The sequence below is a fragment of the Fulvia fulva genome, chromosome 5 (genome assembly GCF_020509005.1).
Source record: "Fulvia fulva chromosome 5, complete sequence".
In the NCBI taxonomy this organism is placed as follows: domain Eukaryota; kingdom Fungi; phylum Ascomycota; class Dothideomycetes; order Mycosphaerellales; family Mycosphaerellaceae; genus Fulvia; species Fulvia fulva.
This window is the reverse complement of record NC_063016.1, coordinates 5,721,040-5,737,397: the sequence shown is the minus strand read 5'-3', so window position 1 is coordinate 5,737,397 and position 16,358 is coordinate 5,721,040. Positions and strand designations below refer to the sequence as shown.

General features: G+C 55.2%; 5 protein-coding genes across 5 annotated transcripts; 1 reads left to right on the top strand and 4 right to left on the bottom strand.

The window, feature by feature from the left end:
* Positions 1-450: 450 nt before the first annotated feature.
* Positions 451-5,262, top strand: CLAFUR5_06603 (Bud site selection protein BUD4; the record flags this gene model as incomplete). The annotated part of the gene is made up of 2 exons (XM_047905751.1): positions 451-594; positions 658-5,262. 2 exons carry the CDS (start codon positions 451-453, stop codon positions 5,260-5,262), a joined length of 4,749 nt encoding a protein of 1,582 aa, XP_047762184.1.
* Positions 5,263-6,616: 1,354 nt separating this feature from the next.
* Positions 6,617-7,649, bottom strand: CLAFUR5_06602 (Carbonyl reductase [NADPH] 1; the record flags this gene model as incomplete). The annotated part of the gene is made up of 2 exons (XM_047905750.1): positions 6,617-7,198; positions 7,284-7,649. 2 exons carry the CDS (start codon positions 7,647-7,649, stop codon positions 6,617-6,619), a joined length of 948 nt encoding a protein of 315 aa, XP_047761890.1.
* An 801-nt stretch (positions 7,650-8,450) lies between these two features.
* CLAFUR5_06601 (uncharacterized protein) lies at positions 8,451-13,013 on the bottom strand (the record flags this gene model as incomplete). The annotated part of the gene is made up of 1 exon (XM_047905749.1): positions 8,451-13,013. The coding sequence occupies one exon, from the start codon at positions 13,011-13,013 to the stop codon at positions 8,451-8,453; it is 4,563 nt and encodes a 1,520-aa protein (XP_047761892.1).
* A 754-nt stretch (positions 13,014-13,767) lies between these two features.
* Positions 13,768-14,231, bottom strand: CLAFUR5_06600 (uncharacterized protein; the record flags this gene model as incomplete). The annotated part of the gene is made up of 2 exons (XM_047905748.1): positions 13,768-13,964; positions 14,039-14,231. The coding sequence occupies 2 exons, from the start codon at positions 14,229-14,231 to the stop codon at positions 13,768-13,770; spliced, it is 390 nt and encodes a 129-aa protein (XP_047762088.1).
* Positions 14,232-14,955: 724 nt separating this feature from the next.
* On the bottom strand, positions 14,956-16,126 carry CLAFUR5_06599 (uncharacterized protein; the record flags this gene model as incomplete). The annotated part of the gene is made up of 3 exons (XM_047905747.1): positions 14,956-15,211; positions 15,284-15,450; positions 15,515-16,126. 3 exons carry the CDS (start codon positions 16,124-16,126, stop codon positions 14,956-14,958), a joined length of 1,035 nt encoding a protein of 344 aa, XP_047762241.1.
* Between the last annotated feature and the right edge of the window lie 232 nt (positions 16,127-16,358).

Here is a 16,358-nt window from a genome sequence, read left to right as displayed (position 1 = left end):
TTGCTGCGGCGACATGACGCCAAAAAGCTTCCCCACCGCGATGCCACCAACAACAGACCCGCTCACCAAGACCAAGTCGACTGCTGCCACACCCGGACGCGTTGAACATTGCTCCCAACAGACACGACGCACTACGCACTACGCACCACCACTTCACATTCACCACATTCGCTCGCCCGCCGCTATGCTTTGATTGCATTCACCTTCACATCGCCATCGCCCTCACCTCGACGCTATTCCCGTTTCACCGCCTGTTGCTGCTTCTACCCCCAACGGCGCCCGAGCGCGCGCATTCCATTGTTGCTCGTGCCGACGCTTGACGGATATTCCACACGCGAGCATTGTCTACCACTGCTATGGATTCTGTACGCACCGCCGCATCTCCTCCCTGCTGAGCTCATATGAGACACCCTCGGAGACCAATCATCGCACTCTGCACTTCTACTCACAATGGTGCGCCAGGTTCAGCCGCTGCGCATCAGCAAGTCGACGCCGAACGTGTCGCCCACCAAACTGGCCAGTCCTCGGCCGCTGGCAGAGATCGGCAATACCGAACGCCGCCGCAACTCACCTTCCTACAACCAAGCGACCAAGGTGCCACTGCCCTGGCATGGGCCTACCCCAGATTGCCGTTGCCATGCTGACTTGCCTCCGCAGAAGATGATTGTTTCCCGCGAGTCGTCGCCCTACGCAGACAACTCCTTCACCAAGGAGAACGCCTCGTCACCGCGCGCATTCTGGAGCACACGAGAATCCATGTCGAACTCTCGCTTCGACGACACCGAAAACACACCCGAGCGCGAACCCTCGCCAGGCTTGCTATCGCCTAAGCGCCGCGCCAGCATCGAGAAGCTGAAGCAGGCTGGACGTGTCAAGACCAGCAACATCTTCGCGCTGGAGAACAAGGACTCATATGACCCGAACAACCTCCCGATCGTCGAGCGTCCGAGTGCGAACCGTCCTCTCAGTCAATACATGACCAACAACAGCTTCACGCGGAATGATAGCCTTAGGAAGGAGAACAGTCCGTTCAGCAGCAGTCCACTCAGGAGTCCGACTCGACCTGGCCACAAGCGCATGGAGAGCGACTCGGCAGTGTCCATGTTGAGCAAGCCTAGCAGTCCCATCAAGATACCCCTGCCATCCAGTCCACAAAAGGAAGGCGCTTCTCCAGCATCGCCCACCAAGTCGTCGTTGTCACGCACCAGCCAGTTCGGGTCTTCGTTGGAGCATGTCATCAGCGCTCCATGGTCTGATGGCGATGACCGAGCACCTACACCGCGTGCTATACACCGTCACAACAAGAGTGTGACCTTCAACGAAGAGGCGCCGGTCGTCAACGAGTATGAGAACCCTACACCAGAACCGTCAGTATCTGCTGCGTCTGGCTCTCGCGAAAGCAGCTGGGACTCGGACGACTACGATCAGAACTACAGCTTCGAGCGTGGAAGCTCAGTTGAGCACCGCGACGACAGCTTTGACGAAGACCTTGAGAACGCAGACAAGACACCGGTTGTCTTACCAGAAGACTGGTCTCGTATGTCCCCGGAGGAAGCACGGACTGATCTGATTGATGATGGGGATGATGTCTTCGAGGGCTCTTCTCCGGTCCCGCAGCGAGCTGTGCTTGGGCGTTCGGAAAGTGTCACATCAGATGGCGAGTCTCGTCCGTTGCCACCACTTCCAGGACTGGCATCACCGCAGCGAGCGAGCTTGGGTGAGGCTGCTGAGCGTGCATCTCACGCTGCGCGAAATCTGCCATCGCCACCAAAGCGGGAGTCATGCTCACTCGGACAGTACGACGAGGAAAGACCAAGCTCCAAGCACTCTATGGATCATGAGCTCACCATTACGAATCTCGACACTGGTGAGCAGCGGGATGTTCAAGTCAATGAGACGGGCATCATCGAGGACAACTCGACGGTCGATGATGTGGCAGATTTTGCTGCACCAAAGATCTCTCGGGAGAGCATTCTGCGCAATGTCAGGAACAGCAAATACGAGTTCGATGATGAGGATGAAGAGTCAGTCACCAGCCGCGAGAACAGTCCAGCCCGGCCGACATACACAGACTTGGCGAGAATGCACCCAGACGAACCAGTCCCTTCACGAGAGAACAGCCGAGAGACCAGCGAACACCACATCGGTGCATACTTCGAAGAGCGTGCTGAGAGCGAGGATATTGAGATTAAGGCGGAGCCCACAGACGACGACGGCATCGACATGAACTCAATTCCTGTCCTTGAGGATCATCTCGAGCCGCCGAGGTCTCCATCACGCTTGGACGACTATGAGCGACAGTCTTCGGTCTTGCGCCATGATGTTGGCTCACCAAGCGAAGATGGCGATGAGTCTGGAAGTCGTTACTCATCTGTCGAGCCAGAAGCGGAGAGCACCACACTACATGCCCAGCATGAAAACGCACCCGTTGTCGACGATGGCAAGGAATCGTTGCAAGATGCGATGCAGCTGCTGAGTGTCAAGGACTACTCGCAGGCAGAGGCTGAGACCAGACCAACCCCAAAGAAATCCTCAGTCGGAGACTTCATGGGCCTGCCAGCATATCTCAGTAGCGACGACTTTGACTTTGGCATGGGCCAGTATATCGAGCCATCTCCACCACAGTCACACGAGAACACCAAACAGCTCGACATTACTGCAAACGCACCGGTCTTGCCACCAGCAGCTGACATCAAGCCCGCGATGAAAGATCTGCCACGTCCAGCCTACGATGGAGCTGAGTTCTCCCCACCACCGTCCCCTTCTGGCTCTGTGATCCACCACTCTGAAAGTCAGATCTCGGTACTAGAGGAGCCTGCCCTCGAGGAGCCCGAGCGAGATAGCCCAGTGATCCCAGAACGACGCGCGACCATCCGGACGAACGGTCAACTCAAGGCACGCCCTTCTGCCACTCCTGCAGACTTCGCAACCATGGCTGAGCAGCGACGTACTGTTAGTGCCAGTCACCCTGTACCAGCAGCCATTCCCGAAGCATACAGAGCAGAGGTCGACCAGGTTCCTGAAGCCACCGAGAGCGACATCGATGTCGATGAGAAACATGCTACGACGTACTCATCCGAGGGAACCGAGTCCAAGGCCGACTCGGCTGTCGAGTCTTCTGCGGTCACGAGTCCAGAAACGAAGCGCCGCGAGAGCCGTAAGATGGCCAAGCTGAACCTGGAGATTCCTTCGCTCGCTGTCGATGACCAGAACGACGGTCTTGGTCTTGACCAGGCCTTTGATCGTGTCATCGAGAGTCAAAAGGTGCGGTCATTCTTCCCTCCACCCCTTCTTGCCAGATCCGACCTGCCTTCCCAGCAGGCTCGAAGCTCTGAGCTTTCGTCTTTCAACTCTGCCGGCGGTTTCGATTCGCCAGAGGGCCTATCACATGCTCCAACTCCCTTCTCGCCACAGACTAATTTCAGCGCTGGTACTGACGTGTCTCCTCGCAAGCAGAAGGGTTACCTCATGCGCCAGCACACGAAAGTTGTTGTGGCCTCGAACCGAAACTTCTCGAACAGCAGCCGAGGGACAGTTTCTTCAAACGAGAATGCGCCAACATCACCCACATCCTCACGACCTAGCTCACGAGGCTTCAGAGGCGGCAACTCCAGGAAGCCAAGTGCGGAGCAGTATCTCAAGACTGAGCCATGGAATGGAAAGGCCAGGCGCGAGAGCCAGCGACAAGCATCTGCAGCGCAACATGGTCCAGCACCACCCCTCCCTGGTCATCAGAGCGCTCTTGGTGTCGTGAACGAGGACTTCGCGGCAGGCACGGGCAGTCTCGAAGATGAGGTCGCTGAAGGTGTTGAACGTGGCCGGCTGTTCGTCAAGGTTGCCGGGGTGAAGAACCTTGATCTACCGCTCCCACGAAACAATCGTCTCCACTTCCAGATGACTTTGGACAACGGTCTGCATTGCGTGACGACTTCCAAGCTGGAGCTTGGTCAATCGGCACCCATCGGGCAGGAGTTCGAGCTGGTCGTGTTGAATGACCTCGAGTTCCAGCTCACTCTCACCACAAAGCTTCCACCGCCACCAAGGACCAACTGCCCAGTGCCTTCCTCGCCGACAAAGACTCCAAAGCACGCAAAGTCATCGAGCTTGTCACGTTTCCTGACGAGTCCGAAGAAGCGTGCCGAGAAAGAGCGTCAAGAGCGCGAGGCTGCTGAGGCGGAGGAGCAAAGACTGCAGGACGAAGCCAGGCGGAAGCGGGCATCGACACAACCAACTGCTTGGGATCTCTTGCACGACCTCGTCAATGAGTCTGATGGCTCGTTCGCGCGTGCGTACGTTAACCTCAAGGCGCACGAGAAGCAGTGCTTTGGCAGAAAGCTGACTGTTGATGTTCCCTGCTACAACGAGTGGGCTTTGGAGAACGACTCGCACGTCGTGAACAGTGTCCGAAGCAAGCGCGGCAACCATGGTCCTATCCGACGACCACCTTACGTTGTTGGTCACTTGGAAGTGGAACTCCTCTACGTCCCCAAGCCAGCAGGTGCCGCGGATGAAGAGATGCCGAAGAGTATGAGCAGCGCTGTTCGCGAGATGGGCAAAGCCAGTGAAGTCAAGGAAGTCGTCCACGAAGGTCTTCTCAGCCAACAAGGTGGCGATTGCACACACTGGCGACGTCGTCTATTCCGTCTTCAGGGACCCAGACTTACAGCATACCACGAGCACACCCACCAAAAGCGCGCTGTGATCAACCTCGGCAAGGCCTCACGCCTAGTCGACGACAAGAGCACCCTCGTGGCAAATCCAAAGTCAGGCAACCCCTCCAAGCACGGCCGCCGCAAGTCCGCCTTCGCGGAGGAAGACGAAGGCTACCAGTACGTTGAGGAAGGCTTCCGAATCCGCTTCGCCAACGGCGAAACCATCGACTTCTACGCCGATAGCCGTGGGGAGAAAGACCTCTGGATGGAAGCTCTCAGCCAAGTCATCGGAAAGCCAGATCCTGGTCGCAAGGCTGCTTCTTGGACGGATCTTGTTCTTGCGAGGGAGAGGGCTGAGGGACCTCCTACTCCGCGACAGTCTTCGTTGACGGAAATGAGGGATTTCACGAAGCCGCCGCCGCCGGTGAGGAAGAATAGTGTTGTGGATCGCAAGCCGGTATCTACGTCGAAGAGTGTGCCGAGTAGTCCGATGAAGGGTGTGAGGGCAGGACCTCCTCTTGCGGATCAAGGATCGAGGCCTAAGACGCCGCCTATGAGTGCGAGGAGGGGCCATCGGAGTCGGAATGCTGTCAAGAGTATGATTTTCTGATCGAAGTGATCAGGTGTAGCCACCACGGCGTTTTGTTTGCGGTCGTCGTCATCGTGTTGGAAGGTTGTGGATGTGTTTTGGCGTTGGAGTTGGGGTTGGGCAAGATCGTGGTATGTGAAGAACACGCAGCGGCAACGAGCATCTCTTCTCTCTCTTTTGAGTGTGTGTGTGTGTGTGTGTGTGTGTGTACATCGAGAGCGAGTATTGTACAAGATCGTGTATCGTACTGTATCGTATCGTATCGGCGGAAGGAGGCGTTGGCTTTGGTTGTGAATGGAGAGGGAGACGTATAGTGTATGTAATGATTTTCCTTTTAAGCAACCACGAAGGAGAATGGAAATGGCAAAAGCAAAAGCAAAAGTAAAAGTCACAGCAGGAATGAGTACGAGGTCTACATACATACATTAGTACATACATACATTTGACAACACAACCACAACCACAACCGATCGATAACTTACTTATTTCGTCGTCTGATCATCATCATCAACTATAAACCTACGGATCGCGAGACTCCCTACCCTACCTGAATTTCGGCCGTTGCTATGGGCCTGTGGCTGGCTGGCGTGCAAGAGGGTATCTCCCAGTAGTAGTAGTGGGAGGCTGGGAGCGATCAGCTGTCCGTGACTCCGTGAGGCCACGAGCGCAGGGACGCAGGGGCGCAGGGTCTTGAGACATGCAGGGTTGGTTCCTTGTGAAGTTGTCATGCTTGTCGAGGACGAGGACGAGGACGAGGGTTAGAGTGTGAGAGGTCCTGGTCGGTGCGGTTGGGTTGGACTGGGTTCGGGCGGCGGGGCTGGGGCTGGGGCTCCTTTTGGTGATGGACACGAGAGCGACGCGAGGGGGTCGCGTAGCTTGAACAGGGGAGGGAGGGGGGCTTGATGTGTGCGCGCGATGTACGTACTGTACTGTATGCGAAGGGGCGTGGCTGTCTGTCTGTCTGGCCCCTTTGGGTCGTCGGTAACGAAGTCTCTGGGGATGGGGTTATTTCGGGTCGTTGCGAGCATCGAGAATTTGGGGTCGGCGATCGTAGAACCATCGTGAGGATTTTGGATTTGATGGGGGATTTTGATGACGGTGTCTTTTGATGATGAAGATGACATGGTTGTCTGTCGATGGATGGATTGATATGGACATGCAATGTAACTTAACTATCGATGATGAAGCTCTCGAGAGTGGAGCTCCAGTCTGTGAAGACTGAAGAGCTCGCCTGCCCTACAAATAGAACTATCCTGGCAAAAAAGATACATCGGGCTTTCCTCGCCCTGCCTATATCCATGACATCGCCAGACCATTCCAACGATCAGGATACTGTAACAGCATCCGAACTCCTCGCTCAGTCTTGACCCATCCTCTACCACCTCTGCACACTCCCCAACCCCCTACTCCTCACACTCTCGTTCGCCCAATACTCCCCACTAACACCCCACCTATCCTCGTCCTCCAACTCATCAAACCCCAACCTCATCACAATCCCGGCTCCCTCCTCCGCCGTCTTGGGCGGCATAGTCCTCCCGCTTCCGACGAGACCGCCCATATCGGTGTTGATCCAGCCGGGGCAGCAGGAGTTGATTAAGATTTTGCTTTCTGGGTGAGCGGCATGGTGTTCTCCAGATAGAACGCGGGTCATGGCGCGGACGAGAGCTTTGGACATGGCGTAGTGGCGGGGTGGGATGGAGAAGCCGGAGGATTGTTCTGTGGAGGTTTCGACGGCGTGCTTGGGGTCGTTCGTAGTCAGCGATGGTTTTCTGAAGGTCAGCATATTGAGACGTACGAGATACTCCTCCGCCAAAGTCTCCACATCAGAGAGAAACAGAGCACTCCTAAACCGCCTCTGTATCTCCTCGCTATACGGCTTCAAACTCGACGCTACCGAGGAGAGATTCACGATCCTCCCTGTATCTTTCGAGAGATGTGGGAGGAAGGTGCAACACATCTATGTATACATCCTCATCAGTATTGTATCAACACCAACACCACTTGCCATGCGACTGAATCTGAGTGAGAAAGAAACCACTTACATCCAACGTCCCCTCAAAATTAACCCCAATAGTCTTCCTCGCCGCCTCTAACCTCCCCATCCCTTTCTCATTATCAAGGTTGATACCGGCATTGTTAACCAAAAGCCTCACACCTCCTCCATCCTTATCCGCCTTTACCTCATCCCTCAACGCATCAATACTCTCCCTCTTACTCACATCAAGCCTCCGATAAACCGTCTGCCTCTCCTTCGTACTTTCCAGCCCCAAGTCCTCGCCACTACGTGATGTCGCGAAGAGTTTAAGAGGACCAATATCCGGTCTTTTGAGGATCTGTTGACAGACTGCTTTCCCGATGCCGCGGTTTGAGCCGGTTACGATGATGAGAGAGGGGCGTAGTAGTGGCATGGAGATCGGTGTCAAATTTGAAGGTGGTGTTGATCTTGATGTTGTTGTTGTTGATGATGGCAAGTGTGATGCATTGGAGTGGGAGCAAGGTTAGGAACGTTCACGCCACCGAGAAAATGTGCTGTTGCTGTTGGCGGTTGTGAACGTCCAAGAGTAAGCGTAGCGGTGGAGCTCTAGCTGCCCGCCTGTCGCGCGGGCGTGCGTTCGACTCCCCGTATGCTGCTGCGAACAGTATTAATACGTGGTATCAACTGCGAGTTCGCCAACAGGCACGGCGCGGCCAGATTGATTAACCAATCAAAAGAGCGCCAAGAAAATCTTAGAACTAGTAATAGAGCTCCACTCCACTCCCTCGCTAACGCCTCACCTACGCTCGAGTGTCACACGTCGCTACGGTGTGACTGCTCGGTGGAATCGTGAACGGACCATCTCAGAGAAGCCAAACTTCTAGCAGCGTCACTTCAAATGCAACCAAACATTGGGAAAGATGATAATAATAAAGCACAAGAGAACATAAGAACTGCATTTCGCTAACTAATACCTGACTGACTGCTTTCGAACCACCCACCACTCTACAACTCAAGACACAAAAACATAGCCATTGCAGCGGCCGGGTATACCTTTTCAAGCTTTCCAATAATGAAAACAAAACAAAAAAATGAAACTCTCCGTCTCCATCCTTCTGCCACCACCCATCTGTCGCTTTCCTCTTGGCCCCTTCTTTCTCAGTCCTGTAAGAAATACTACTAAACATTACCAATCAATCTTTTCTATTCCCCTCGTCATCGTCCTCTTGTCTCTCTAATCCGCCAACCCAAAAGCCTTCCTCAACAACCCAAACTTCTTCTTCTTGCCCGTTCTCGCACTATACACACCACCTCTCCCCTCCGCGGCAGAGTTCATCCCAACATCACTGCTATCATCGAACCTCACTTGTGGACCGCCATCGCTCGTGAAAGGACGATCGGCGAACTTGTCTGGCACATTGGGGACTGGAGGTAAAGGCCAGCCGCCGTTCACAGTGCTCTCGCCTACAGCGGGCGGAGCAGTAGCGTTGGAGTATGTCGAGTCGCCGCGCTTGAAGCGTGGAGCTTGCTGTGCGGAGGATCGGCGGATGAGTCTGCCGGCGGGACTCACTGTGGGGCTTTGTGGGCGTGACATGGGGGTTGATGGTTGCTCCGTCGTGTCAAGCGCTGGGGCGATGGGACCAGCCAGAGTGGGACTGGGCAAGACAGGTGGAACAGGTGGAACATCGCTCGTTGGACGAGCTGTGACTTGTGTGACCGAGCTTGCGCTGTTTCGGTTGCGGCGTAGAAGACTCCAGCCCCGTTTCCTGGGTGTGGTATCGACTTCTTCTGGCTTGCTCTTTGGTTCTGGCTGCGGAGCTGAGGTTCGAAGACTGCCTTGCTGCAATGCCCCACCTTGATTACCTGCTGCTGGCTCTGTCGGGGCACTGGTGATGCCCAGCTTCTTTCGTGCGATCTCCATGGCTGCGTCGATATCCGCAGATGCTGGCACGATAGGTGCTGCCATCTTCTCCCGTCCACGTGAAGATGTCCGCGAGTTGTCCTCCTCATCTTCTAGATCAGTGGAGTCGCCATCAGTCTGGCCTTGCTTCCGTGGGATGCCGCGCACAGGTCTCAAAGTAGCAGGTATGAAGACATCATCATCCTCGTCGTCCGACTCCGTAGCGAATCTGCTCTTGAAGAAGCTGCTGCTTGGCTTGTCGTCATCATCTTCATCGTCGGAATCCGCAAATCGTGACTTGAATCTTGATGTAGTCGGCTTCGACTGCTGCGTGCTTTGCGGCCTCATCGTCCTTGCTGGTGGCTGATTGCGCATACTCATACGTGACCCGCTGTCAGTAGTACTGCCACGAATGGACTGCTTGACTTCTTCTGTACGCTTCTTGCGGCCAAAGAAAGAACCAGCGGGAGACAATGAACGTATGCTGAACGAGTCTTTGCCCTTGCCACGTACCGGCTCAGGCGACACTGGTCGCGCTGGTGCTGGGCTCGCAACATCACCGCCGCGCATGCTCTTGGCCATACTATAGCGACCAGTCGTGTTAGTGGAAGCGCTTCTTTGCTTGCGCTGCTTCTTGAAGCTGCTTTCCGAATCCGAGTCGTTGGCAAGATCTTTCTGCAGCTTTGCGCTTACTGCTGGCGTGCCGTTCGCAGCAGGTTTAGTCTTCAAAAGGGGATATGATGAGTCTTGTGCAGGTGCACTTTGCTGCTGTCGCTGCTTTACCATCGCAGCCCCTGCCGAGGACGCACCAAGCGCAACACTTGCTTGCGACCCGCTCGAAGTTGGCCGCATGCTCTTATTTGCGAATCCACCAGCAGGCTGAGTAGTAGACTGTCTTTGTTTCGGCGCTGGCGGTCCATTCCGCAACGTCGAAGCCATACCACCAGTGCGGGCGGTACTCGTTCCATTGCCTGCATTCACACTGCCACTAGAGCGCATACTCTTGCGCATGGTTATCTCGGGACTCGCCGGGCGGGCAGCGACAGGTTCGGGTTCAGGCTCAGTACGCATGCTCTTACGCATCGCTGGCTTAAGAGCTGGCTTCAGCGCAGCACGCGGGCTTTCATCATCCTCATAGGTAGCCGATGGTGCTGGCTTCGGCGCGGTAGTCTTCTTCTTCCTTGCGATTGGCACAGAAGGACGAGACTCATCGTCAGAAGACATATGCTCGCGCTCGATCGCCTCTCGCTGTTGCCTACTAAGCTTGGACCAATAAGCCGTCGCTTGGCTCCAGTCCCCATCAGATCTGCGATCTTCAACGTCACCCCTCTCGCCGCTCTTTGTTGTCCTGTTTGCCGTGGGACTCTCAGGAGGGGATGTCGTGCCCGCTGTGCCGTTCGTTGACGTGGCATTGATGATAGGGCTGACAGCGATGGCATCCAGCGAAGCAAAGCCGCCATTGTCAAACTCCGACTGGTCCTCTGGGGCATCGCTGAAGTCATCTTCAGACTCATCGATCGGTGACAGCAATAGCGAATGCTCCATTGGACTCTCGTAAATTATCGGATCGTCAGGAATGACAGGGCCCTGGCTCTGGGCATCGACAGTGAAAGCAATTTCCGCTTCATGTGAGCCGCTCGTTCGCCAACTACCAGGCATGTTGATCTCGAAAGATTGCTTGTGCTTTGGCGACGAATCCGGGCTTAGCGTCTTATGCTCTTCTTCGGCACCAGGCGTCGGCGGCAACAAGTTGATGGCAGGCACATCAAGGTCGACGTTGCTGTCAGGCACAGCAGCGAAGTCTCGAATGACTGGTGCTTCAGATGTAGGCTCGTCCTTCGTGGAACCGACAACTTGCGGCTGGGCTGGAGTGCTTGTGGCCAGAGGGGCACCAAGATCGGAATCACTGTCGTCGCTGATAGAGTCCGCAGCATCTTTACTTGTGATATCCGATGCAATAGGCAGCGTTGCCTCATGTGCGTTCCTGAGGATGCCACCAACTGCATGGTCGCTGCTGCTTTCGTGTCTCTCTGGTGGCGTCTCTGTGACCTTCTCTGCAATCGCTGGATTGCGCTGATTCCTGACACTGCCGAAGCTTGGCAGTGCAGGTCTTGGCTTCATAAGCTCATCATCCTCGGAGTCATCAAGAGGGGCCCGGATTGATGCACTCGTGACGGTCTCCACGACCTGTGGCTGCTCGTCGAAGCTGACTCGGACAGACTTCTTCTTCTTCCTGCCTGAAAATGCATCCTGCGATGTTTGGGATGTAGTGTCTGAAGTCTCGCTCGATGGAGAACGCGGTCCTGGAGAGAAGTTTGCTAGCGGCGAGCTGGTCCTAACAGATGACACAGGCGAATGCTTCAGTGCCGACTTTATGGGCGACACATCGCGTGGCGGAGGGTTGTGGATAGTTCCCTGCACGACTGGCTTTGCAGAGAAGTGGGTGTGTCTGCTGGGCGAAGTGGAAGAGCCCCGACCTCGCGTAGAACCATCATATGACCCACGAGGAATGTCGAGACTCGACGATCTTTGCTGTCTGGTTGTAGGAGCAACATATGCCTTGACAGGTCCAGCAGAAGTCGTGATGTATTTACCCGTGCTGGGGCTTGCTTGTATCTCCTCTTCATATGGCCTCTCGTGTACGACTGAAGGCTGCTTGTGCAGACCTTTCGCTGACGGACTGCTGATCGGGGACAGGCGAGCAGGATTCCGTGGAGGCGGCGCAACATTCGTATCGATTATCGGCCTTGACTTCTGCGAGAGTACTGTCATCGAGCTCGCACGTTGGTTCAAAGCCGGCGCTAACGTCTTCTGCTCCGGGTAAGGGACAATGGACCGTGTGTGTGGATCGTACTGGCCAGGTCTGAGCTTCGGTATCTGCGGGAGCTGTTGGGCTGGAACGGGCGCTGGCGGAGGTGCTACCTTTGGCTGCGGTCTTGGCCTCGAGATGAATGTTCTTGACGCCGGGTCGTATTCCATAATTGCATCCGATGTCTCGTAAGAGCCTGAGCGACTGGCTGTGGGACGCTCAAGCTCGACCTGCTGGGCTGCTTGATGCAGATATGTACCCTGCGCAGTATTAACAGTATCGTCTCTCTTCACGGGCTGCCCTGCTGCTGCTTGTATCCTGTCGATCTTCGATTCGAGGGCAGACTTCTGGGCCGGCTGTCGCGAGGGCGTCGCTTCAGGAATGGGCTCAGAGAACCAGTTACCAGGCCCATGTGTATACTGCTTGTCGGTGGTAGGCGAAACTGGACTGCTCGGCTGGGAGGTCCTCGGTCTCGAGAAGTTGACGCCACTGTTGTTATTGGTCCCGTCCAGCTCTTCATTGACATTCGACAACCTCTTTCCGCCCCTTCTTGCAGCGCTCGGGGGACCAGTCCTCCTGTCCATACTCGAAGCTCTCTCACCGCGCCCAGGGGTCGGCGAGATGACGCGTTGCTGCGGCTCCATGCTCGATGACCTCTGATGCTGCCTCGTGTAAATGCTCTGGGGTATCATCGGAACAGGCGGCGCATTTACAGCTGGAGACACTGCACCATTGCCTCTGCCGCCTGGAGATGGTGATCTGAATGTCCGCTCGGTCATAGAGCCTCCACTGTCGCGTCTTTGTAGTCCTCCTCGTGCGCTCATGATACTGTTGCTCCCAATGGACGCATTCGAGCCTCGCCGTACCATTCGCTTCGTCTGTATGCTCCCGACTGGCTCCGGTGAGCTCGTGACAGATCGTAAGGCTGCCGCCGCGGCAGCAGATGAGAGGTTGCCATTCGAGGGCGGACGAGCGATGAAGGCCTGGGCGGCAGCTGTTGCGGCGGCGGATCGCGTAGTCTGGTCGAGAGGCACAGCGCTGTGTCGACTGGCGCTGCTCCCTCGTCTCCGCGAGAACATGCTCGGCATGGTGGATGGCTACCCCTGTCGACAGCCCAAAGATGCCGTCAATGCTCCAGATAGCAATAGCGATGCCGCTGTTACACAAAAGAATATGCCGGGGCCGTGGTTGCTATGGGCGATGGTGGTGAGACGAAGAACAGGAAATGTTATCGGCTTCCGCGGTAATGCATCATGGCGTGGACAAAGTCTAGAAGTGATGCGCCAGAAACAACAGCAGACAATGATGGAGGAGGAAGAAACAAGAGATCAACGATGCTGCCAAGGAGCGACGGCTGCGAGACAGCGACAACGAAGTCTTGCGTTACACGCGTGAGGTGGATGGCGTCTCGCAAGGCAGGAGGACAAAGCACGACGCGGACTGGAGAAGGTGTGCCCTGTGCGATGGAGGATCGACAGCAGATGTCGCTTGAACGGGTTCCAACAACGCCTGGCCTGAACATGCAACCAATGGGAACGCCGCGTGTGAGCAGCATGAACCGGTTTTCTGCACTCTACTACTGTATCTTACAACTGTGATTGCAGTCGTTCCATCACGCCGACAGCATCCGCTGCTCACATAAGGTCATGTTCCATATATCTGACGAGATCTCGGTGAATCTGAGATGGCACCGTGGCACGCTCAAGAAACAGGGATGACACGGCCTGTCTCGGCAGCTCGGACAGGCTCTAGATCCATCCAATTCCCGTCCCACAGTCCACTCTCGCACAACCTTATACCACAAACACGTGAACGCTGTCCTCATCCATCCATCCCCTCGACCTACATAGCCTCCTGCAACAACATCGCCGCCGTCGTCGCCCCAGCCGCACCCCAAAGCACTCCCAACCCCACATACATCTTCGCCTGATAGTACTTCAACCCAACCCACGCACCCGCCACCGCCTGCACCCACACAATGACCTTTTCCTCAAACGTCGCTGGCCCTCCGCTCTTAGCCCATTTCAAGTTGAGAAGCACTATTCATTGCCATCAGCAGCCGACGTAGGAGGTCTAGTTATGGAGGAGATCCATGAGGTAGTATTTTGCTTACCGAATGTGGCCAGGAAGACATTCGTATGCAACCAAGTCGGCGTGATGAGTTTCTTCGTCACAGCATGTTGGTCACCAGTGATGGTCGCGCTGGCTGGGGCGATTTTGTTAAGGCCGACGAGGGTGTGTTTGGGGATTGTGGCGGCGTGCAGCAATGCAGCGGTGTAGTAGAGGGTTGATGGCGATATTGACATCTTGCAGGTCGACAGGGTTGGTGTTTTTGCTATGATCTTGGTAGCGGATGACAGCAGGGGTATTGATTATGACATTCAATGGGGGCAAGGTATGTATATGGCTCTCTACCATGCGTACGGCTAATGCGGCCTTTGTGGGTGATGGGACTGTTGATCTCTCATATCAGAAAAGCGGAGAAGCTTTTTGATCAGCGAGGGATGTTTACACTTCACCTCTCGAATGGGGAGCAAAACTCGCGAGGATCCTCACGCACCCAATATACATGTACCTTCCACGAGCTACATCGATGAAGAAACCCCATCCAGAGGCACCAGATCAGCCATTCTACGCCAATACATGCACCATCTTGCATCACGAGCCCTCACAACTACATTGGAGGAAGCCAGTACCGACAAGACCCTGTACAAACCGCCGAGTATGCAAAGTTACCTACCTATATCCGCTATGCCTCGCCGATGCCCCCATCGAAACCCCTCGGCCTCAATATGCACCCACTGTCGTCGGTATCCCTCTCACACCACACCTCCCTCCCATCACCCCATCTCCCACCCATGACCCCCCCTCTCCACCTCTCCCACCCCCAACACAAACCCCCAAGGCAGATCATATAGTCTACTCCAAATTCGTCAGCATCCGTCTCCAACAACACGGACTTTTCAAGAAAACACAACAAATCAGTATCCCCAATACCAATACACGCAGGACGTCGATTTCCACAAAAACTCACCAAAACACCCTCCTCAACCCCTTCTCAATCTCCTCCCCACGCACTATCAACCCCATCTTCCCCTCATCCACCTCGTCAAAAGCAGTCCCGCTCAACACCTCCCACATCTTGCCCACATTCTGCCCAACATGACACCCCAACTTGGCCGCAAACGCTCTACGCATACAGCTCGTCAGGGTAGGCGGTTTGGGGATCCCCTCAGGACTCGGCATCTGGCGCTCTACCATGCCTGCGACTTCGGATTCGAGGGCGCTGAGGTGGGTGGTTAGTATGTGTTCTCTTGTGGCAAGATTTGAGGTGTGGTGGGGCCGCTCGGTGACGTACTCGATGGCCCATTGGGAGGGGGTTTGGCATGTTTTTGCCCGGTCGGATTTGGCGCGCAGCATGGCGAGGAAGAAGGTTGGGCCGTGGAGGAGGAGCATTTCTTCGAAGGCGAGCTCGATGTCGCTGCGGGCCATAATGTCGCCGGAGGCGTAGTTGCCGTTGATGGGCTGGAGGGGGGATATGGATCAGTATGCATGTACTATCAAAAGGAAAGGGGATCTTTGAGCTTACATTCGGACCGTAGATTCGCAGGATTTTAATGCTGGATATCAGTTTGAAGAGGAGACAGGCGAGACTTGTGGCGGGTAGGCCGTTCAGCATGGCGACTTTGTTGCAGTAGCTTCCGCTGTCTTGGAGGCGGTAGAGGAGGAGAAGGCCAGTCTTGTGGATGGTCTCCCAACGGCCTTTGAGCCAGTCGAGCTCGGGGCCGTTCGATGTGATCTGGAGCCATTGCTGATGTAGATCGTCAAGGGTGCTGAGGCGCTGGTGGAGCTTGCTCAAGCCTTCAAAGGTGTCTGTCTTCAAGCTTGGGAATAGCTGGAGTGAACTCTGCGGGATCTGGATGTGCTTGATGTCGTTTACGAGACTATTCTCATGTGATCGAATGAGAGTGTTAAGTCTTGCGCAAGTCAGACAAAGGCATCGAAGGCCATGTGCTGAGAAAGGTATGTGGGGGATGATGTCGAGGAGGACTTCTGCTGGGAGAGCATGTAGAGCGTTGATGTCGAGGCTCTCGATGTTCACCACAGGGGCTGTCTGGATGGCTGCCATGTTGGTTTTGATGCTTGCTGGAGGGGACGAAGATGTTGTGGTACTGGTTGTCATACTGCAATCGTTGCACATGGTGAACCAAAGCCAAGAGCTATATCAATATACCTTGATGGACACCTTGTTGGTGTGACTTGAAAGGTCCCTCATTGTTGTCCCGCTGACGTTCCCGGATCGTGACTGCACTGCTGGCCACATGGTGTGCTTGCCCGCATGTGGTAGATCAGGTGCATATGCTGCGAAAGAGTATGTTAACGGAAGGAGCCAAGCATGGTGCATCCTGTCGGCCCTATGTCGTGACTGTTCA